At 40.4% G+C, this 24,831-nt stretch overlaps 1 protein-coding gene across 15 annotated transcripts in view; it reads left to right on the top strand.

Annotated features, from left to right (window-relative positions):
* Positions 1–24,831, top strand: part of GRIP1 (glutamate receptor interacting protein 1) — a 596,626-nt gene that overhangs the window by 169,463 nt on the left and 402,332 nt on the right. For 14 of the 15 annotated variants that reach the window (XR_009555739.1, XM_060245031.1, XM_060245020.1 and 11 more), the window contains exon 1: positions 13,096–13,615. The exons of the other annotated variant lie outside the window; for it this stretch is intronic. Coding sequence is in view for 13 of the 14 variants with exons in the window: in XM_060245031.1 (XP_060101014.1) it covers positions 13,483–13,615 (133 nt within the window). In the remaining variant the exon portion in view is untranslated. Of the gene's footprint in view, positions 1–13,095; positions 13,616–24,831 lie in introns of those variants that run through there. 15 annotated transcript variants of the gene reach the window in all.

The following is a 24,831-nucleotide window of genomic DNA, read 5'->3' as shown; positions in this document are numbered from 1 at the left end:
CTGAAAGAATTCAAAGTTGAACTTGTGGATCTTCTGACAAAAATCTGTAATCTTTCATTGAAATCTGCCTCTGTTCCTGAGGACTGGAAGGTAGCAAATTTCACCCCCATCATTAAAAAGGGTTCCAGAGGAGATCCGGGAAATTACAGGCCAGTCAGTCTGACTTCAATACCGGGAAAGTTGGTAGAAAGCATTATCAAGGACAGAATGAGTAGGCACATTGATGAACACGGGTTATTGAGGAAGACTCAGCATGGGTTCTATAAGGGAAGATCTTGCCTCACTAACCTGTTACATTTCTTTGAGGGGGTGAACAAACATGTGGACAAAGGAGACCCGATAGATGTTGTTTACCTTGACTTCCAGAAAGCTTTTGATAAAGTTCCTCATCAAAGCCTCCTTAGAAAGCTTGAGAGTCATGGAGTAAAAGGACAGGTCCTCTTGTGGATCAAAAACTGGCTGAGTAACAGGAAGCAGAGAGTGAGTATAAATGGGCAGTCTTCACGTGGAGGATGGTAAGCAGTGGGGTGCCGCAGGGCTCGGTACTGGGTCCCATGCTCTTTAACTTGTTCATAAATGATTTAGAGTTGGGAGTGAGCAGTGAAGTCGCCAAGTTTGCGGATGACACTAAATTGTTCAGGGTGGTGAGAACCAGAGAGGATTGTGAGGCACTCCAAAGGGATCTGTTGAGGCTGGGTGAGTGGGCGTCAATGTAGCAGATGCGATTCAATGTGACCAAGTGCAAAGTAATGCACATTGGGGCCAAGAATCCCAGCTACAAATAAAAGTTGATGGGGTGTGAACTGGAAGATAATGACCAAGAGAGAGATCTTGGGGTCGTGGTAGATAACTCACTGAAAATGTCAAGACAGTGTGCGTTTGCAATAAAAAAGGCCAACGCCATGCTGGGAATTATTAGGAAGGGAATTGAAAACAAATCAGCCAGTATCATAATGCCCCTGTATAAATCGATGGTGCGATCTCATTTGGAGTACTGTGTGCAGTTCTGGTCGCCGCACCTCAAAAAGGATGTTATAGCATTGGAGAAAGTCCAGAAAAGGGCAACTAGAATGATTAAAGGGCTGGAACACTTTCCCTATGAAGAAAGGTTGAAACGCTTGGGACTCTTTAGCTTGGAAAAATGTTGACTGCGGGGTGACATGATAGAGGTTTACAAGATAATGCATGGGATGGAGAAAGTAGAGAAAGAAGTACTTTTCTCCCTTTCTCACAATACAAGAACTCGTGGGCATTCGATGAAATTGCTGAGCAGTCAGGTTAAAACGGATAAAAGGAAGTACTTCTTTACCCAAAGCGTGATTAACATGTGGAATTCACTGCCACAGGAGGTGGTGGCGTCCACAAGCATAGCCACCTTCAAGTGGGGTTAGATAAAAATATGGAGCAGAGGTCCATCAGTGGCTATTAGCCACAGTGTGTGTATGTATATGTATACATATACATTTTTATATATATATAAATTTTATATATATATATATATATATATATATATATATATATATATATATATATAAATTTTATATATATATATATATATATATATATATATATATAAAATTTATAAAATATATAATTTATAAAATATATAAATTTTATATATATATATATATATATATATATATATATATATATATATATATATATATATATATATATATATATATATATATATATATATATATATATATATATATTTTTTTGCCACTGTGTGACACAGAGTGTTGGACTGGATGGGCCATTGGCCTGATCTAACATGGCTTCTCTTATGTTCTTATGAGTCAACCTTGAGCCGGCTACCTGAACCAGCTTCTGCTGGGATTGAACTCAGGTTGTGAGCAGAGCTTAGGACTGCAGCACTGCAGCTTTAACACTCTGCGCCACAGGGCTCTATCACAAGGATGGCCCCAAATCTGTGAACAAAATAACTCTATGCAGACCACACATAAAAATTTCTCTGCAGTGTGTACATGTGTGTGAGTCAAGTGTAACTGAGAGGAAGAGGATCAATGTTCCCTCTAAGCTGCAGAGTCTTGTGTGCAAAAATTCTTCTATGTGAGCTACTGGCATTAAAGTTGTGAGCTACTGGTATTAAAGTTGTGAGCTACTGCCATTAAAGTTGTGAGCTATTGCATAAATGATTGTGATCTGGGGTTATCATTCCTGAGTTTAAAAAAAAATGTGTGAGCTGGAGGCTAAAAATCTGTGAGCTAGCTCACGCTAACTCAGCTTAGAGGGAGTACTGAAAAGGATTGACCTTGATTACTTATCCTGGTTTTTCTGTGTTTGATGTGGAAAATTTATTGCAGTGCAAACACATTCTTCACTGAAAGTCACACAACACTGTGGCAACTTAATGTGACAACGATAAGGCAAATCCATAAGGAGGTAGGTCCATGTGGCAGGCTGTGTGAAGCAGCTTCTCATATGAATTTGAGAAAGTCAAATTCTGTGAATGCTGACTGTGAAAGGTGTTGTGTGTGCACATGGGGAGCCACCTCATGCAAAAAGATTGATGCATGCAGCTCACACTGCTACATTGAAATGTGTATTTCTGAGGCGGGAATGAAAATGAAGAAACATTTATATCCTGTCTTTTCCTCAGGGAGCTCAAGGCAGTGTACATATAGTCTTCACCACCTCTCTGCTGTCCCATGTTGAAACATAATGGAGATAGTAAAGCTATATTCGATTAGTTCTTTTGCATGAGGACGGTGAAGGTGGAAGGATAATTTATGTTCCTATCATGTTCTGCCTTTAGTGACTTTATGCCTTCTTATTTGGTAACCATATAAAAAAGGAATTTCATCATTCTGTCCTTGTGATAGAAATATTATGTGTTATCTTGAGAAACCGAAGAGCAAATGGTTGGGAAAAAAGGTTTCTTCCAGCTCAGGCTAACTGCTCATCTGGCTACCTGTACTCATGCATGCTACAGTAACATCAAGAGTAGACTACTGAAATGCATTGTCTCCCCTCAAAATTTGGAAACTCATTGGTGCTAGGGATGTGCATTTGGCATAAACCAAGTTGAAAAAGTACACTCAAAATACCTGACTGGTATTTTCAAGGTATCATTTAAGCCAAATACAGATTCAAGGAATCTGATTGGCTCCTGGTATAGATGAGCCCAAATAAAAGTAATTAAAAAGCCTTTTATTTGGGTACATTCAGCTATACCACCTTAGCAAAGGTGGTATGGAGCTCTCAGCTCCCACTGCTCCAGCTGATCCTCTTATGCAGCTCCAGGCTGTAAGAAAGATGTAAGTCTGATGGAACTTCAGCAACTCGTGAGTAAATTGCTCCACTGAGACCACACAGGTGTGGGATTGCAGACTGTTTATTTTGGCTGCTCTCTCTTTCTGTGCGTATTAGAGAGAGAGAGTGTGTACAGAGACATGGGCTGCTTGGGTATGAGGAAATGAAGGCTGTATTCAGGGGAACTGCACTGCTGCATTTTTATGTATTTATCTTGGGAATGAGAAAGTCTCCTGGCTCCGCCCCCAAAGTCTCCTGGCTCCACCCCCAAAGTTCCCAGATATTTTCTGAGTTAGACTTGGCAACCCTATCTTTCTCCCATCTCTTTCCAAGCCCATCATGTCTTTGAAAATTTTCCTATTTCATGGGGGGGTGGAAATAGGGAACGTGGGGTTTTAAATTATTTTATTTATTTTGTTTAGTCCACCTTTATCACACAGACTCCATGCCGAGAAATCAATTTTTTCCTAATTCTTTCTCATTGGAAAAGTCTCAGTGAGTCTTCTTGCCTAAACTTTGTGACCTTTACATTTAACAAAAACAACCCTTTTTGGAAAACTTTCTTTAAAAGTTGCATCTCTTTAGTCCACCAAACTAATTTTGCAAAAGAGGGTTGGAAGTGGAGAAAGGAAAAAAATATCTCTCCAACATTGCAAGCATCAGCTGGCAAGCTCTACCTTTGCAAAAGCATGCCTTGGGCTCCCCAAACGCCCTGCCCTTTCCTCCCCTTTCCCCTTTCCTGGCAGGAAGCCCCTCCTCTTCGGACAGCTTGCCAGAGGTGCCCTTAAACAGTTAAGAAACAACGCTTACCTTTCACTTCCTTCCTTCCTTCCCTCCCTCTTTTTTTCTTTCTCTCCTCCTTTCTCTCTCGTCTCTTTCCTGTCCTTACCAAGGAAGTCAAGGGTACAGAGACAATAAGCTGACCAGGCACAGGCTGCACCCATAGATGGTGTTGCAGCGATGGTAGATCCAGCCTGTGTATCTACCTGATCTTCTTCGTGGTCTCTGTGCAGTCCCACACATGCGTCCTTTACCTACATCTCTTCACCTTTTCCTCACCTGGTATCACAGATGACCACTCGAAGATCATCAGTTACAGGTAAGCAACCTGTTTATTCCTTTAACTGGAGGTGCCATGGATTGAACCCGGGGCCATCTGCTTTTTAAAATCCATTGGGGGGGGGGTGCAAGGTGGCACCATTTTTTACTTTTGCCTCCCCCCTCAAAAATATGTAGATCTGGCCCTGGGAGAAAGAGAGACTTCCCAGCTGCATGCAGAGTCTGGAGCCAGCTTGTTCTGCAGTGCAGTTGAAATCATGCTTCAGGAGAAGCCAAGCCAACCCCAGGGTTGGGATGGCTTTTTTTTAAAAAAAACTGGCATTTTTCTTCTCCGGTCTTTTGGATCTTCCTGTCCCCCAAAATTCAGGATTTCTGAAAAATCCTGGATCTGAATACCATACTAGCATCTTCTGGAAATACTGATTTTTTTCTAGGTTCAATAGACCTGGAAAATGCTGATTTTTTGCACAACCTCAGTTGGTGCAGAATGCCATGACTCAGCTATTATCAGATGCTAGATGGAGCATGCATATTATATCCTGCAGGTCCTTAATTGGCTGCCGAGCATTTACTTACTCAACTTCAGGTATCAGCAGGGCTTTTTTTGCAGAAGGAACTCATTTGTATATTAAGACACACACCCCTGATGCAGGCAATCCTCCAGGAGCTTACAGGGCCTACTGTAAGGTCTGGGAGGATTGGCTACATCAGGGGGTGTGGCCTAATATGCAAAGGAGTCCCTGCTACAAAATACGCTTGGTATCAGCTATCACATACAAAACCCTCATGGCTTCAGATCCCCATAACTGCAAGACCACCTTTCCCCCCATGTTCTGCCATCACAGCTTTTCTCACTGGAGCAGGGTCTTCTGCAGGTGCCAACATGCAAATAGGCAAAATCCACAACTGCCTGTACATGCGCTTTCTCTGCTGTGCCCCTCACCTTGTGGAACAATCTGCCTTACAAGGTCAGAAAAGCTTCCGATCTCCTGGCTTTTTGCAAACTATACAGAATGGAATTATTCATGAGGGCTTTTCTACACAGGCAATCGAATTGGACTGCACTAAACGATTCACAGTATTGCTTACTGTCTACTCTATTGAGTATAGCTTGCTGAAACTAGGATCCTCCTATGAAATTTTGTATCATTTAATGTGTCATGTGAATACTTACTCTTTGCTTCACTTCTGTTTTTAGATTTCTGGTTGTTTCTAGAACCATAATCCTATCGCATTGTTTATTGAATGTCCCATCCATCAATTGTACTGACTCACTTGAGTCCAAGTGAAAAAAGCAGACTATAAATAATGTAAATAAAAATAAATATATTTCAAACATATCAATACATCTAACTCTTAACAAGACCAAATTTGTAGATAAGTAAATCTAGAGACTGGAGCCATAAATGGACAAGACAAACCACACCAAAGCCCCAGGTCTTAAAAATCTTCTTTAAAAAACACACAACCAAAATAACAGAAGCAGCATCTGCAGATTTAATAATTGAATGCTCTTATTTATTTTAGGCAATTTATAGTCCGCTCTATCCCAGGGAAGGGCTCTCTACCAAGCAATTTAAGAAAATCACTCTGGACTGGCTGCTTGTTGTTATTCAACAGCAGCCACACTTACACACACAGGACAGTTTGGTGTAGTGGCTGGAATTTCCTGGAAGTTTCCGGGTTCAATATGCTGTAGAAGTTCACTGGGTGATCTCAAGCCAGTTACACATTCTCAGGTGAGGTGGCGAGGTGGATTCCCAAGACAGAGAGTTCCTGTATACCCCAACTAAATACTAACCTCAGTCACAGCTTCAGTTGAAATAATACACACTCACATGTAGTTTTTCAGAAATGTGGAATAATATTGGCCACAGCTTTATTTGGTACAGCTGTAGTATGACTTGGCACAGCATGGGGTACCAGATCCTGTCCATCAACTAACCCCCTGCCAGTTGATGATCTGCTGGATACCTTGGGATGACAGGTCTCTGGATCCCACAAGGACAGGTGCCCTGAGGTGATCTCCCTTGCCACCTGAGCATGAGGGTAATCCCTGGCCATGCCCCCAGGGTGGGTGAACCACTTGACTCTCATGCCAACATTCCTTAAGGTGATCCCCAAACTCAGGAAAATGGGCATTAAGACTGGCTTTCTTAATAATAGATCTGTCCCCATGCTGATTCCACCAGAAGAGATGGGCCTCAGATGCCTGGCTCCCACCAATGCACTTTCAGCTCATTGGGAGCACATTCATCCAGTGCTGAAAGAGCTGCACTGACTTCCTATTGTGCACCGAGTCTGTTTCAAAGTGCTGGTATTGACCTTTAAAGCCCTATATGACCGAGAACCTGTCTATCTAAGGGACCGCCTTTCCTCATATGTTCCCCAGAAAGCACTGCATTCGGGAACTCAAAATCTACTGTCCATCCCTGGACCAAGGGAGGCCAGACTGGGCTCTATATGGGCCAGGGCCTTCTCAGTGGCAGCACCAATGCTGTGGAATGCTCTCCCTGAGGCCATAAGAGCCCTGCGGGATCTCTCCCAATTCCACAGTGCTTGTAAAACTGAACTTTTTAAACAAGCCTATAACAACTAGGGGAGAAGGCTGCCACTCTTATTCTGCTGGGCAACTCCACCAGAAGGACCACCAACAGATAAATGGAAAGCCTAGTACGATCTGAGCCGCCTAAGCTTTTAATATGTTGTAAAGCACCAATATTTTGTTCTAAATTATTTTAAATTGTAAATTATTATGTCTTATCATTTTATATCGGAAACTGAGATGTTGGTTTTATTTTAATTGTTAGCCGCCTTGAGTCCTTTTGGAATGGGCAGGATATAAATGGAAAGTAAATAAATAAATAAATAAATAAAGCCAGAAGCTCCTAGCCACTCAGCTGTTTCTCTTCATGAACTGTCATAGGCCATGAATTGCACCAAAATTCATGATAGTTCATCCCAGTTCTTCAGTTCATGAATTTTGATTTGCAAACCCCAAACAGGCCAAAATTCATGATGAATATTAGTTTGTCAGCTGGTTTGTGCTCATCTTTAGTCTTAGATCGATCTGTTGCACCCGTACATTTCTGTTTTCTTCATGCTGAGAACACTCACCTCATTCATACCATGAATTTTCCTACCAGGAAGAGGTGATGGCCCCAGATATGTACATAGGTCAGGACTTGGAAGACTAAACAATTTAATTAAATTATACTGTCCTGCTGTGAGGAAATGACCCCTCCTTCCCCAATATCGTAGTCACCAGCATGGTTGCCAGGGCGCCTGGAGAAGTGAGCTCACACACACCTTTGGCCAGAGGGTGTGAGCGAAACCATCCAGGGACTAAAAGGGACTCATGTGTGCAAACAGCCTAAGTGTGCAGGCATTCTAAACCGGTATAGAGTGCTTGCCAATGTGCACGGACGTTTCCCTGTCACTGCTTGGGCCCGCCATGGTAGGGAAGAAGCTGCGCCGCCACGGAGCTATCCAGGTGACCGTTGTTGAGGCGTTGAGCATGGAATCCACTGTGTCTCGCTAACACCACTTGTAGCCATCTTCCTGCCAGGCTGGACTTCATTCCTTCATAGTGAGAAGCTCACGTACACACCCTGAGTCACCCTCAGCCCGCAAGCAACCCATTTGCCCCATGAATGGATTAATAGCTCAACTGTTAGTCCTGATTGCCTAGCAATACCCTAAACAATAACTCTTGCCCAGAAGATGATGAGAAAAGAGGAAGAACATCTCCTGTCTCAACCAAGTCTTTGTCTTACCCGGGTGATACCTAGGCCAGTATTTGATTCCCTATTGTCACCTTCCCAGATAAGCCTACTTAATCCCAAGTACCTAGCCATTTCCATACTGACATCCTTGGAGCCGCCCCAGGCCTTATTGCAACTTGGAAATTTCCAGGTTCACAGGACTAAGGTGAAGTTCATTGGTTAAAGCTGACACCCAATTGGATGTCACCAAAGGACTCACCATTGGCTCTGCTAATGTCCAGCCTTCATGGTCATCACAGAGCCTCCCATCTCTCCTCCCCGTCACCTCCCAGCCCCTAAGGGGTCTAAGGGAGTCTATTTAACCTCTGACCCAACTCCACTCATGTGTGCATCTAACAGTATCCCAGGTCCGCTGTCTAGATCCATCCCCAATTCTGGCCACAGTTTTGGGTCCATTTCCCCTCTTATGTCGCCATTGGAACCTTCCTTGAAGACTACGATGGTAAATATTACCCTGACTGTTTACCCTTATATGTTCCCCTATCAATCTGTGTTTCTTAGGCCTGTGTGAATGTGTGATTGTATTGTATTTTTATCTTGTGTGGAAGAACTATTATTCTAAATAAATTACAATTGGTTTTTATTAAATTAGAGTCCTTTTTATTGAGCATTTACCCTCTGGATGGTTGAGCCTGGTATATATTGGTAAAAAGATTCCTAGTGAGCCAGGTGCCCACCTAACTAATTCCCCAACCTCGTTTTGAGGGCATTTTGGCTAACACTGCAGACTGCAACCTCCAAGTAGCAGATGTACCTTTAAGCTATGTTCAAGACACATTAACAGCCAGAACAGTACACTTTCAGTACTTAATGTAGGTGGGCAGCCATGTTGATTTGGAACAACGTTTAACTCCAGTGGCACCTTTAAGACCAACAAAGTTTCATTCTGGATATAAGCTTCCATGTGCATGAATTAAACATTGCTAGTCTTAAAAGTGGCACTAGACACAAACTCTGTTCTAGTACTTAATGTAAACTGCTTTCATTGGTGTCACAACTTGGAATCAGTTTTGAAATCTGGCATCAATTCCTGAAATGCAAATCTACCTTAGTACTGTGTATTAGATTGAGGCTGTGTGTGTAAGGAAGAGGATGCCTGTAATTACATCATAAGTGCCCTTTTCTTTCAGTTGCATCTTGATACTCAGGTCTTGCATATTTTGGTTTCTGTTGAGCATGAATTCTGGACTTTTACCTTAGTTAGCCTTACAAATGTTGAACATTTGGAAGATTGTTATCTATATTCCTGATTCTAGCAGGATATAAAAGCAGGTGATATCAAAGTAAAGGACTGAATATTATCTTATAAAGATTCAGGGGCTGAGCTCTGGTGATGTAAACAGGGACCTAGTCTGATCTTATCTGAGTTCTGTTTCAAATTAAGCCCCAGTGATATGGTTGATTGAGATTGATGTAGTTTGGACTTGCTGGACTGCTCTGTTGGGGCTTCTGGAAAATATGAATCAGGGATACTTCTCTTCACAATAAATTAATGTATGAATGAGTTCACTGTCCAGTTTTAGGATGATCATATACGGTAATTTTATTTTTACTAGAAGCTGTAGGTGACTTCTGCCGAAACAGAGAGGAGTCAGTTTTCTGGAGCAGGAACAGAATAAACTCAGATTAGAATTTGGCAGTGGTGGGGGTGTGACAGACTCAGGAACATAGCCTGAGTAGCTGGGGAACAGGCTTGCAGCAGTTGGCTGAAACATTGTCCTAGCAATGAAAAAGTAACAAAATGGGGCTTGCTTAGCAGAAGAGCACCTCAGGAGAAGTTAATCTTAGCTGGGGAGTCTTCGAGAGAAGTCTTCAGAGAGAGAGTCTGAAGTGAAGACTGTGGGCTTAGGCCGGTCATTTGTGAGAACAACTGGACAAGGGACTGAGAACAGGCAGTGAGGCTGAGGTCCTTGTGGGAGACAGAGGTGTGCATAGTTTCTGCCTTAAAGAGAGAGGTTGAAGGCAGAAGGGGGCAAACACCAGGCACCTTCTGTAAAGGAAACTCTCTGAGAGAGATTTTGCCAACACATCAGGCAATCTCCTGTGTACAAACTAGATCACACAAAGACACACAAAAGGGAGAACTGGATTCTAGTGGTCAGCAGGATTACCCAAGACTCAGACCAGGAAACTAGCTAGGGCTGAGACGCACAAGGTGCAAGTCCTGGGAGCTAGTGTGAGAGGGTCTGTGAGGGAGAATATACTGGCACCAGTCAGGAGTTCTCTATGTGTGTGTGGAAGGAGTGATTGTCAGTTTGTTATTTTTATGATTTTAAATAGCCAAAACCTAAGGCTAATCAACAGCTGAAGAACATTCTAAATGCCCAGAAGGCACAGCCTGCCTGAAGAAGAATTCTGTGGAATTCTTAGGCCTGTTTGTTAGGCAGGTTAAGAGATCTTCTGCCAGTGAGATATATATATATATATAACCTTAGCCTGAAAATTCTCTGCGTTTAGTATTTAGGATTTGATAATTCTGCTGCCAACTGATTGTTCTGTTTATATTGATCAGTTCTAATCAATATTATTTTGATCGCTCTCCCTTACCTTTTGTTATCCAATAAATCATTTTGTGGTTTTTGAATTTAAAACCATCTGGTGCCTATTATTTTTGAGGTCTGACAGGATTTCTGAGTGTGAGCCTTCCCTGAGAGACTGAGGGAAGGTGACTTGGGAGAAATTTAAAGTGGTTGCCCTCCCAAGCAGACTCTGACCGGATCCCTCACAGGGGGAAATTACAATAAATTGATATTACCACTGAACATACTACCACTGAACAATGCATGTTGGCTCACATGTCTAGGAGACATTGGAGGCAGAGAACAAAGCAGTAGACAAGTTCACCTTTAAGACCAACTAAGTTTTATTCAGAGTAAGCTTTTGTATGCTCTTAAGCAGACTTCATCAGACAAAATGGGAATGGCAAGCAGCAATTCTTACTATAAGTGAGCAGTGAGTTAGTATGTGGAATCATGGGAATGTTTTTAGCAGATTAAAAGAATCACAAATACGGATCTGTGTTTGCTAGTGTTAGAACAAAGCAGGGCTGAAACAACACTGGAGGGTGATAAAAAGCAGACTGCTGTTGTAGGTGTGGAGTGCCATAAATCTAGGTAACATTCTGACTTTGTTAGTTTAAACAGAGGGCATGGTTTCTCAAGAGGTTATAACATCCATTATAGTTTGTCATTAGAAAAAAAGGAAGACATTAAAATACAGTGGAGGATGGGTTAGTATAAGCAATAAGACAAACAGCCAATATCCCCCATTTGAGTACAATACAAAAAAACCCCAAAACACAAATATTCTGATACACTGTTCTAAAAGAGAAATAACTGGAGGCAGAGATTAACACTGAGCGAGAACATTGCAACTGAATGGCCAATAGCACCTAGTATGGCCAATGACATAAATGGCTTGTAGAGCATATGTTTGTAGAGTGCATTATGTATCAACACCTGAACCACCATCACCTCACTGCTCCCAGTAATGGCTGCCAATAAGGACCTGGAGTCCCCTTTCCACTTCTTCTCTCTTTGTGAATAGTTGCATGCACTGTGGACCACTATGCCCTGTGGACCACTATGCTGCCAATGCTGATTTATTACTTGTGTTCCAGTCCTGCTCCAATATACCAAAAGTTTCTTTACAATGATGTAGTTTCTTGCTCATTTTTCTGGAGCAAGGATTGCAAAATCATCTGGTAAATGCTTTTTCTTATTGAACTTAACATAATAATAATAATAATAATAATAATAATAATAATAATAATAATAATAATAATAATAATAATAATAATAATAATTTATTTTTATATCCCGCCCTCCCCGCCAGGCGGGCTCAGGGCGGCTAACAGACATGGGAGTCCCATGATTCACATAAAACAACATGAACAATTTAAATATATCAATTACAAATAAGTTATTTAAAATAGGTAAAATATATAAAATAGGTGCTAAAATGCTGTAATCATAATGTACACAAGATGGCTAGATGTCCGCTCGTTGGGTTAATCAGGTTCTATCTCGAAAGCCAGCTGGAAAAGAAATGTTTTGCAAGCCCTGCGGAATTGGTTCAGGTCCCGCAGGGCTCGCACCATCTCTGGAAGGTCGTTCCACCAACGAGGGGCTATCACCGAGAAGGCCTGCTCCCTAGTAGCCTTCAACCTAACTTCTCTTGGCCCAGGGATTGTTAGTAAGTTCTGAGAACTAGACCTCAGTGCTCTCTGGGGCACATATGGGGAGAGGCGGTCCTTTAGGTAGGCAGGTCCTCGGCCATATAGGGCTCGGCCATATACATGCCCTTTTTGTTTTGTAAAAGAGGCTTTTATTTTGTTAGAAATTTCTGCCTTATCTAAGAGAATGTTTGTGGAATGGTAAGTGAAACATGTTGAGAACAATTTCAAGCTTTAAAAGTCTCAAAAACAAAATACATATTTTACGTAGCTTTGTAAGTTTGAAAACTCAGTAAAAGGTTTTTACATGAGTGATCTAAAGCTTGGGTTACATGCTACCTTTGATGTAGTTTCCTTTGTTGCTGAGAGTATCATTGCTGTTTGTGACTAGTACCTTTCTACATAATAATATTTTAGATCGCATAGTAATTGAAATGTATTAATGCCCAATGTATAACTGTGTCATTTAAAGCAGCTGCCAAGCTTTCTCCCTGCTGCTCCAATTAACACATTCAGCGCACGGTTGCTAGTGAGTGGTCTGTGTGTATGGGTTAAACCACTTTGCTGTTTATTCAGACTGCATAGTATGGCATTAAAAATGATAACTATTGTTTACAGTTTGTAAGCCAAAACAGAAAAGAAGATAAGCAAAGCAAGCCCACGTCATTTTAAGGAGTGCAATTATGTATAGCAAGGTAGTGATCACTAAGCTGAAGAAAACCTCTTTTGCTTTCAGATGTGGTTCAGTCCATTGAGTAACGTTTATCTCCGCCCCTCTGGCCCCTCTTCAAATGATGGAGACACAGAATAGTGAAATTTTAGTGCTGGGATTCCTCTTGCTGTCAGATCTGTCAGATCTTTTGAACTTTGCTCTCTTTATTAAGGAGTACTTGACATGAAGAACATACCTCCTTTTTCAGCTTTTGATTTCTTCTTTTTAAATTTTTATTTTTAATCTGAAATAGTATCTTCAGTTCTTTTAATTCAGGCTCTGGAAAGGTAAATCTGTGTCCTTTATTGTCAGAGCTGAAACTGATTTGGAATGGAACCAAGCTGGCTGGTCAAAGGGGACAGTTCTCCCTCTGTATTTGCTGCTCATTCATGCTCAGACAGGTTTTTGTGAAGCAGGGCTCTTGGGCAATAGCAACAAAAGGTACACAGACCTGATACTGTTGGCTGCTGAATGAGATGGAGCGGTTCTTGGGCTTTGTCAAGCAAATAAGAAGATCCAGGAGAAGAAAAGGCAAAAAGTATCGACCGGAGGAGGATTATCATGAGGGTTATGAGGATGTCTATTATTATGCCTCTGAGCACTTTCCAAGTAAGAACAGTATAAATGTGTGTTCTGATTGCTCTGATGAACGTTTGCTATTGTGTTTTAGGTGTAAAGGGCTAATGCTGACCAGAATTCTAGTTTACCACCTGCAAGTATAAAAGCATTTCAGAAGCATTACCCAGTTGTTTGTGTATGCTGGGTTGTTTTTTTTTAAAGGCAGAACAAGCTGTTATGATCTGGTTGGGTTGAACAAAGACATGGTTCAAAGTCATGGTTAATATTTCAGGTGTAGTTAATTGATTTAATTGATTTCTATTGTTGCAAGCCTTTTATAAAAGCACTTTATGATGTAAAGTGATATTGCAGTTCATTTTTTAACAGTACGATAGTTTGATATGTATGTATAAAACTGTATAGCTGTGCTTGTAAAGCACATTACAAAGGATGCATTCATTGAAGTTGAAGTCAAAGATTAATGTTGTTGAATGCAAGTCATCCTTTTGTGGATATGCTTTTCAGAAGAAAGTAGCTCAAGTTATTTTCTCTGGTGCTGCATGTTGTTAGTATTGCTGAAGCACTAACTAACTGTTCTGTTAATTTTTTTTTTCTGCCGCAAAGTGTCTACAGCTGCAGCTCATGAAAAGCCAACAAATAGCTTGTTTTAAGTCTTGTGCAACATCAGTTTTTTGAAAATACAATGTACTCGAAATATCTGTGGCTGTCAGTGTTCTGAGCTCATGCTTTGTCTTGTGCTTGTCCCAGTGGACTGGAGATGCTCAGAAATGCCTGAGGGAACAATGGGCAGGGGAACTACACATAAGCAGTACTGAGTTTATCATGTCATGCTTTAAACTGATGATGTTGATAGCCTAAGCAGCCAAAAATGAATGCATAATAAACAATATTTAATTAAGACTAGTTTGAAATCTTTGCACTAACTAGTTGCCACTGTGCCTTTTCCAGAGCTATGCAGGTTAAATTAACATATGATATAGGGACATGTTTAAAACCATTTTAACAGCAAATTTAAAATCACATTTGAACTGTAGCATATTTCCTTTCACAGTGGGAAAAAAGTTAAGCTGCAATTCTGAAAAAATTGCATTGGCAGATCTTCTGATGTTGCGCATATCAAAATTTGTAAGGTTTCTGATGAGTTTGATTTACATTGCTGATATTTTCATTTTTGCAGGGTTTTTTTGTATTTGTAGGATCTATAATGGATCATTTTACTTGTCCATTTCAGCTAAAATGTCATATTAGCTTTTGAATTGTAAATTAATTCAATTAATTGAATTAATAATGTTACACTCATTTGTTTACCTGGGTACTTTGTTTCATGATCTTTGCCTAGCGCAATCCTTCTACATTTTAAGCAATGATAGAATCATACACTAAAAGTATATATAAAGTACTTAGTACAGCTCTGTAGAATTTGACCGTGATTAAACTTTGACAACTTTTACCTTGTTCCTGTTTCCACTATGCAGCTAATCAAACATGTTTTCGCTTCTTATATCCTGAAGTATACACTTTAATAGAAAGCAAAAAAAAAAGCAAAAAGAACAAGTGGGTAGTCGTAATTTTGGGAGGAACAGCATGAGTGTGAATAGAAATTGTTGATGATGTGTGGGTTTTTTTCATTTTCCATTTAAGATGAATAATAGAATGATAAAAAGTACAATATATACCAGCCATAGGGATCTGGTTATCCATTAGTGAGCTAAGTATGTAATATCACAAAGACCACACATTATATTTTCCTTGTACATTTTTGTCCAGACTTGGATCACCTGATTTGTACTATTTTATTCTCCAGGAAACTAGAATGCATACTTAAATTAAATATTGAGGTACATGGCATTAATGGAGTGGTAGTGTTTCTCAGACTTATCTGTTAGCATTTAGCATGGGTGCTAAGATGTTTTGTGCTTTGAAGAATCACTCATTTATATATGTGAAAGTCTGAAACAACTACTCTGACTTTTTTTTTGTTAAAAGAGACAATATAATTTTAAAATGTGGGTAAGATTTTCAAAAAAGCAGAAGCCTAGGATATGTAAATGTCTTTGTTGCACATTATAAATGGGTTGCCCCCTGACCTTTGTGATCTTGGAGATATCCCCCCCTCCCCAATCGTTTACTTTGTATTTTCTTTACCATTAAAAATAAATGTTGGAAGTAACACCCATATGACAACAAGGATAATCTTAACTAAAACAGTAGCTATAATAATAAAAGCAGAATAGACATCTAATGACATTAGATAAAAGGGCCATATATTAAAATACCTGTACTCTCTATGTTACACCATAAAAGCACTGAAGTTAAATTGGATGCATAACCCAGCATTTACACCCTTCTCAGTTCATTGAAGTCAATGGGCTGAAAAAAAGGTGTAACTCTGTTTAAGATGGCAGTCTCAGTTCTCTCAATATTTAAAAAGAATCTGATCAAAAGAAAGTTTCTAAATGGAACTTGGACTTCACTACCTAGTAAAACATGCAGGCTATTCTGCTAGCTGAAAGAGAAGCAAAGGTATTTCTTGCTCTGTGGACCTCTAGAAGGTTCCATGCACAATTGCATCAGAAGAAGAGGAGGAGGAGGAGGAGTTGGTTTTTATACCCTGCGTTTCTCTACCCAGTGGAGTCTCAAAGAGGCCTACAACTGCCTTCCCTTCATCTCCCCACAACCAGGGCTGGTGTGTCCATTAGGCAACTTTAGGCAATTGCCTATGGGCATGGCACTGTGTGTGGGGGGGTGCCAAATTGGGTGCCCCCTGGGCAGCAGTGGGAAAGCCAGCAAGTAGCGAGGGAGGGAGTGCTGTTGCCCGTCCTGATCACTGATAAATGGCCCATTGATCAGTTGATCAGCGGGCCTTTTCACTGACCACTCCCACACTTTTTAAATTGTGCAGGAGGGAAGCTGCAGCAGAGGCAAAGGTGGTGGGCATAGCAGCCCCTGCAGCCAGGTCACACCACTGTGCCACCATGCTGGGACACTCGGCATGGCTGCTGGCAGCAGTGCAGAATTGAGCTCCCCACTGCTTCCAAGGTAAGGCAGAGAGGCTGGTGCCTGTGTGTGTGGGGGAGACTGGGGGATTGGGGGCACACTTTGCCTAAGGGTTGGGGGGAGACCGGGGGGCAGTAAGTTAGGGGCATGGTATGTGTCTTGCCTGGGGTGCATCAGCGCTACCCACAACAGTCACCTTGTGAGGTAGGTAGGGCTGAGAGAATTCTGGGAAAACTGTGACTGACCCAAGGTCACCCAGCAGACTTTGAGTGGAGGATTGGGAAATCAAACTTGCTTCTTGAGATTAGAGTCTGCCACACTTAACCACTACACCATACTGACTTTCACAGTGGGCTACATTGCTAACTTACCATACCTGTTACTGTAGTAAGCAGTCCAGTTTTTCAACATTTGTAGCCAGAAGTAAATCTGAAACATCTGTCAAGTGATTTCATGATTATGACAACAAATTTTTCAACAACCACATAACAGTAATTGTTTCTAGACAGTTCTTGTGGCTTCAGTGCATGTGCCAAGTCACCTGTCTATATTCCCCATGTGAATGTGGCTATGATGATGCTAGAGATAAGTCATCTGGACAAGATTTGTTGTATCTGAAATGGCCCTTAGTGGCCTCTAAATTATAAAATATACAAAGGCAGAAGTAGCCTAAGTTAAATATATCATAATATGGCTTCCTGCACTTCATGAAGGTATATTCTTTTACCAGTTCCTGTCTTAGTGATTTCTGTGATGTTCATACACCTACAGCTAGCAGTGGTGCCTGTAATTAACAATTAATTCCCCCACCTTTCATCAATCTGGCTCCTCCTGAAGCCATTTCTGTTACATAGACTGATTTTTTTAAAAAACTTGTGAAAGAGAGAAGAAAATGGGGAAAGTGACATGACTAATGATTCTTAAAGGATGTACATTTGTGGAGTGGCAATTAATTAAATTAGATGTGTAACTACTATGAGTAGTAGTATTATGAATAATGGGTAATACTAAATTCATCCAAAACTTGGTAATGAGACGAAATACTCAGTAAATTAACACTGTTGTTGATTGTATTGCTTTTGTTCAGGGCTTTTTTTGGTAGAAAAAGTCTAGCAGAAACTCTTTTGCGTATTAGACCACACTCCCTGACATCACCATTGTTTCACACAGGGCTTTTTTTGTAGAAAAGGACCAGCAGGAATTCATTTGCATATTAGGCCACACTCCCTGATACCAAGCCAGCTGCGTTCCTGCTCAAAAAAAGCCCTGCTTTTGTTAGTCTACCTTATTTCTGTCCCATCCTTTGTCCAAGGATGCCAGAGTAAGACACATAGGTTATCTTATTTTAAATTCACAACAATCATATGAAGTAGGTAAGGCTGAACAAACATGACTGATCCAAAATCCAAAACAGTGCTTCATAGCTGAGTAGAAATATGAATTAAGGGCTCCATAGTTGACAAATATCAACATTTTGTTTGTTTTGGCAGTGAGAAGGAACAAACTGTTTTGTTCTGGCAGTAAATGTAAAGCGATATATAGTAAACGGAATCAAAATTGGAATATATCTAAAAATCATCTGCTCTAATCCCATGCAGGATTCAGAGCACATAGGAATAAGAAATTTGTTGATAGAATATGAATTTGGGAGTTAATCAGATTGAGTTATTTAATCATTTGGATAGTGTTGCAACATGAAAAAAAATCCTTAAGTGTTACACCTGCAGCACAGAAGAGGCTCATCCAGGGCTGGTGAGAGTAGATTTGACTGTTCTGTTGTTAAGCTTGGGCTACTGTTTCTCTCTGACAGAACTAGGCTTCATTTAGCTAAATAAGCATCTACCTGCCTAAGAACCCAACCTAAGTAATTAAACAGTTTGTCATGAATGAAGTCATGAAAAGAAAAAGTTAGTCCAACTTCAAAGAGCCACCATTGCTCCTCCACAGCTCATGGAATGATCTAGTATACTCATCTATTTTAAAGTGAAAGAAGGCTCCAGCCTGTCACCATGCAGCTCCCTGGTGTCCTCCATTCTAAAAGACCATCAATGAGGGAAAGGGAAGGTGTGCAATCAGTGATGACCACCCATGAAAGCTCAGCATCTTTATTTAATTGTGAGAGGTGGGGTGGAGAATCTTGATGTCTTTGAGAGCAGAGTTACAGCCTTCTAAGCGTTTTCAGAGGATGACAATGTTTGTTCTTATCATAAATTGTTTTAAAAAGTATATATACAATATATATATGATACAGGCACTAGGAACCTTGAGAATTCACAGAATCTCAGGCGAAAAGTGTGATTGTTTAATTTATTTATTTCTTTAATTTATACCCCACCCTTCCTGTGAAGTAGGCTCAGGGCGGTTTACAGGGTTTAAAATTCAAACAATTAAGATTCAAATTAATATTTAAACCAGAATAGAAGTTATCACTAAAGTAATATGAACTACCACTGAGGTCTAAGAACATCTAGCTTTAGATTCTAAACATTCAATAGAAAGCTGTCCATTCAATTCCAGGTTCTTTGTGTAGTGAAGTAGGACTAAACAAAATTGAGAATCTTGTCAATATTGGAATGCAAAAGCACCATGCCAACAGCTATGTTTTATTACTGAAGTGTATTCAGAGATCAAGGCCCATTGCATAGCAAAGGAGGACCAATTCTGCATTGAATTCTGTTACCACAGATACAGTGCTCATAAAGCATATATTAGCATGATGGATTGCTGTGCATGCCAGTCTACCAAACTATTTTTAGATGTTGTATTAGTAATCGTATAATGTCCAAAGCACATCATAGAGCTTACTGGACAACTTCAAAGACTTAGTAGATTTATACACATGGCACTATTTATGATGCATCAGGAATTTAAGAATGAGAAATGTGTCATCTTGTGTAAATTTTCCAGTAGAGTCGCTACTTACTGATGAATAACTTTAGAAGTCACTGAGTTTGGAATATGGAACACTTTGTGCCCTAAGCTAAGGTCACTATCATTATTGGACTAGGTTTCAGCATTCTAAATTGATGGCATTTCTGTAATATTGTTAAGAGACTTTGACACTAGATGACAAGAAAGTTCTGGTAATCAGTATGAATATTTCAGTTTAAAACTGATAAAAATTTATCTGGCTGTAGTGCTTCTTGAATTCTCTTGTCATCCACAAAAAAGTCTGTCTCCCATGTGGAAATTTAGTGCCACAAAGGCAGCTATTTTAGAAGCGTTCTTCTTGATATTTGATTTTCTATGAAGACAGGGTGAAGTGTTTTTTTTAAAATTTGTGTGCCTCTTTAGGAATGGTCTTCCTAGAGAGGCTTAATGTCACTTCTGGATAGGAAGTCAGGATTCTGACTTTTATCAGAGGCCCATATCTCATGGAGATGATAATCCTATGCTTGGCTGTATCATATGTGGTGCTTCTCCATAATAACAACATGCGTGTAAAAATAAAATGCCAAGGAGATGGCTAGGCTTCTGATTCTAGTGGAATGTGGAAGGAATCCTTTATCGAATTAATGTTTAGTCTTGTTAGCCTCCTCATATGGTACAGATCAGAGAGAGGATGACGATTTCAGTGAAAAGTATGACTTAGTTGCCATTTTCTACTTGAATTTGCAAGGGAATAGACTAGAGACTGCGTGATGCTGTTATATGTGAAAATCACTTTATCATTTATGATTACTCATGTATGTAAGTTAAGGAATTTAAGAGGTCCATACTATAGAAGGAGCTTTTTTTTCCATAGCTCAAAGAATGTTTGTGGCCACTAGGTCCTGCAGTATTGCTGTTTGCTGTCTCATTAATGTGTGAAGATGCTCATACTGCAACAGACTGCACTGCAGAATCACATGGCAAAAGAACCCAAAAGAGAAGCACCATATTTTCTTTTGGAGAAGACACATATTTAAACAGAAGTTTGTATTCCAGCTCAGGCAACCAATAGAAAGGTGTATATTGATCATGTAAATTCACCCTTGATTATCAATTCCCCTATGTAAAAAGATAACAGTACTCATAGGATTATTGTATGAAGAAGCAAATTAAAGATTGTTCATATTACAGTGTTATATAAATGATTAATCAGAACAGCAGCTGTGATGCAATAGTCTCACAACTATCTTCATCACAATTGATGAAGTTGGTTTCAAAGTAAGTCACACTGGGCAAGCCTGAGGAACATGAAATAAGAGCAGTTTACTCAGTAAATCCTGGGATGACAGAAATTCGGAAGCACTAGTCATTATTGATCATTCTTTCAGCAGAAGGAGGAATTGCTGACTGATTTCCATGTGTAACAGCACCATACACGATACAAGATGTACAACTTCAACTAACATGCACCATGTCACTGTGGAAAAGAAGGCTGACATACAATTCAGACTTTCAAATGAAGCCGAACTTAGGTTGATATAAACTCAGGTACCCAGGAAGTCACAGATAACATCATAGGAATGAAACACTATAAATAATATCCTTGGTTTAAGACAGTATTTGAATTTAAGACCAAATTAAGACCTAGCAAGGATATTTCTTCACAATATAGACAGTTAGATCCCACTGTACCGTAAAGAATGTTGAAGTATATGAACTTTCACTGTAGTCAGAAATGATACAGACAAAAAATAATGTACCTTCTCATTGCTGATAGATCCAAGTGGGCAGCCATGTTGGTCTGAAGCAGTAGAACAAAGCAGGAGTTAAGTTTCACCTTTAAGACCAACAAAGATTTTTTTCAGAATGTAAGCTTTTATGTGCTAGAAGCATGTTTTATCAGATAACAGGATGGAGTGGAAAGCAGTTCTAAATATAGAGAAAGTGGGCGGTGAGTTAGTATGCAAAATCATGGAAATGTTTTTTAGCAGATTAAAAGAATCACAAGTTGGGGTCTGGTGATAGTTTTTGTTGACTGAACTGAAACAACAATGAAGGCAATGTAAGTTGGAATAGCAAATTGATGTCTATGTCAGCTATCTTGGGTATGAAGTGCAATAAATAAGAGTGTTGTAATGTTAGCTCTGGGTTAAAATGAGGGCATTAGTTTATCAGAGGTTTAATTTAAACATGTAACACACATATAAACATAATTTTTGTTTGCCATTAGAAAAAAATACATTGAAAAATAGTGAAAGATGGGTTAGTATATGTAATGAGATAAACAGCCAATATTTCTTATTTGAGTATGTCAATACAAAAAAACATTATTCTGATACACTATTCTAAAAGAGAAATACTGTTACTGTTTTGCTGCAAACGAACTTCAAGAACAGAATGGAGAGGGAAATTGCTGAATTACAAATTATCATGAAACTTTGAACAAACACCTCCCCAGGAGTGAACAGGGATATTGGTTTTTTATCTCATTATATATACCAGGGGTGACCAATGTTAGCTCTCCAGATGTTTTTTGCCTAGAACTCCCATCAACCCCAGCCATTGACCATGCTGGCTGGGGCTGATGGGAGTTGTAGCAAAAACATCTGGAGAAATACCGTTGGCCACCCCTGACATATACTAAACTCACTTTCACCAAGTATAACTGTATATCCACAGTATTCCAATGTACTTCTCTTTTAGAATAGTGTATCAGAATACCTTGCAGAGTTGTGTGACCTTGTCCTAAATTATTTATTTATATCCCACCCTTCCCACCAAAGGCAGGCTCAGGGCGGCTCACAAGGGTCGACACTAACACATTAGTGTGACCAATACAATAAACAACAATAAAAACATAGAACATAAAAACAATTTAAAACATTTGCTTGTACTACTATCATAATTTCAGGCAGCGATTTAAATTCTAGTGGTTAGCTATAATCAGAGGTCTCAGGATTGCCATAGCGTAGTGCAGTAGGCCATTGGTGGTGTTCTAAATTATGAGTTCCAGAACCTAGATGAGGTGCTCCTGGATAGGTTCGTGGTCGAAATCCAGGACGACAAACTGCGTTGCAAGCTCATTGTCCAGGATAACCTAACCCTGATGAAGGTGCTCTAACAGGCCACCGTGTTCGAGCAGTCCCACAGAGGCACCCTGTGACTGCCGCACACCAGGCCACCGCATCTTCGGCCTCTGAGGTGTCAGACACGGAAGAGACCCATCAGATCCAAAGGCCTGCTCAATGTGAGAGCCAACCGACGGCCCCCACACACCCTACAGACCAACAAAGATCCCTCCTGGGTGGGGGATTCCCTACCCAGACTGGGGGCTTGGCAGCCCTACCTCATTCCCCCATGATTTGTTTGGGCATTTGAAAAGGCACAGGATTTTAAACACTGCCCAATCTCACGATGCTGCGGGCCTGATCAGAATTGAGTCATCACAGCATTTTTTTTAAAAAAAATATATAGCAACATAGTTTTCCATATGATTGGACACACTTTTAAATAATTTCAGAATGCTTTTTTACTTCATTGTGTTTCTACACCAGCTTCAAAACGATTATGCTTAAAAAGCAGTATGTAAATAATGTAAATAAATAATGCATAAGACAGAACAACAAAAAGGGCATTGATTTGTGGAATGTATCATTGAATCTTCATATTGTAATTGCTTTCTCTAAATGTCTTCATGTAGGATATTGTACCAGTACAATTTTGGAATAGGCTTTATCAGGACAATCCTTGAGGCTACAAATCCCTTGGACTATGAGGGCTGGCTGTAGTGTTTGGAAGTCAGGGGCACCATTTTAAAAATCTACATGTTCAGATCCTGGATTTTGTGCATTTGGTGACCCTCCAAATCATTGCTTGTGTCCATGGCTTTTTTTCAGCAGGAATGCAGTTCCAGCTGGCTTGATGTCATGGGGTGTGGCTAATATGCAAATGAGTTCCTGCTGGGCTTTTAACATAAGAACATAAGAGATGCCATGTTGGATCAGGCCAATGGCCCATCCAGTCCAACACTCTGTGTCACACAGTGGCCAAAAAAATTATATATATATATATACACACACACTGTTGCTAATAGCCACTGATGGACCTCTACTCCATATTTTTATCTAACCCCCTCTTGAAACTGTCTATGCTTGTAGCCGCCACCACCTCTTGTGGCAGTGAATTCCACATGTTAGTCACCCTTTGGGTGAAGTACTTCCTTTTATCCGTTTTAACCTGACTCCTCAGCAATTTCCTCGAATGCCCACAAGTCCCTATTGTGAGAAAGGGAGAAAAGTACTTCTTTCTCTACTTTCTCCATCCATGCATTATCTTGTAAACCTCTATCATGTCAACCTGCAGTTGACGTTTCTCCAAGCTAAAGAGCCCCAAGCGTTTTAAACTTTCTTCATAGGGAGTGTTCCAACCCTTTAATCATCCTAGTTGCCCTTTTCTGGACTTTTCCCAATGCTATAATATCCTTTTTGAGGTGCGGTGACCAGAATTGCACACAGTATTCCAAATGAGACCGCACCATCGATTTATACAGGGGCATTATGATACTGGCTGATTTGTTTTCATTTCCCTTCCTAATAATTCCCAGCATGGCGTTGGCATTTTTTATTGCAATCGCACACTGTCTCGACATTTTCAGCGAGTTATCTACCACGACTCCAAGATCTCTCTTTTGGTCAGTCTCTGCCAGTTCACACCCCATCAACTTGTATTTGTAGCTGGGATTCTTGGCCCCAATGTGCATTCCTTTGCACTTGACCACACTGAACCTCATCTGCCATGTTGACGCCCACTCACCCAGCCCCAACAGGTCCCTTTGGAGTGCCTCACAATCCTCTCTGGTTCTCACCACCCTGAACAATTTAGTGTCATCTGCAAACTTGGCCACTTCACTGCTCACTCCCAACTCCAAATCATTTATGAACAAGTTAAAGAGCATGGGACCCAGTACGGAGCCCTGCGGCACCCCACTGCTTACCGTCCTCCACTGCGAAGACTGCCCATTTATACCTACTCTCTGCTTCCTATTAATTAGCCAGTTTTTGATCCACAAGAGGACCTGTCCTTTTACTCCATGACTCTCGAGCTTTCTAAGGAGCCTTTGATGAGGAACTTTATCAAAAGCTTTCTGGAAGTCAAGGTAAACAACATCTATTGGGTCTCCTTTGTCCACATGTTTGTTCACCCCCTCAAAGAACTGTAACAGATTAGTGAGGCAAGATCTTCCCTTACAGAACCCATACTGAGTCTTCCTCAATAACCCGTGTTCATCAGTGTGCCTACTCATTCTGTCGATAATGGTTTCTACCAACTTTCCCGGTATTGAAGTCAGACTGACTGGCCTGTAATTTCCCGGGTCTCCT

The sequence above is a fragment of the Heteronotia binoei genome, chromosome 8 (genome assembly GCF_032191835.1).
Source record: "Heteronotia binoei isolate CCM8104 ecotype False Entrance Well chromosome 8, APGP_CSIRO_Hbin_v1, whole genome shotgun sequence".
NCBI classification, from domain to species: domain Eukaryota; kingdom Metazoa; phylum Chordata; class Lepidosauria; order Squamata; family Gekkonidae; genus Heteronotia; species Heteronotia binoei.
Note: the sequence above shows the minus strand (reverse complement) of the source record. Positions and strands in the feature narration are given on the sequence as shown.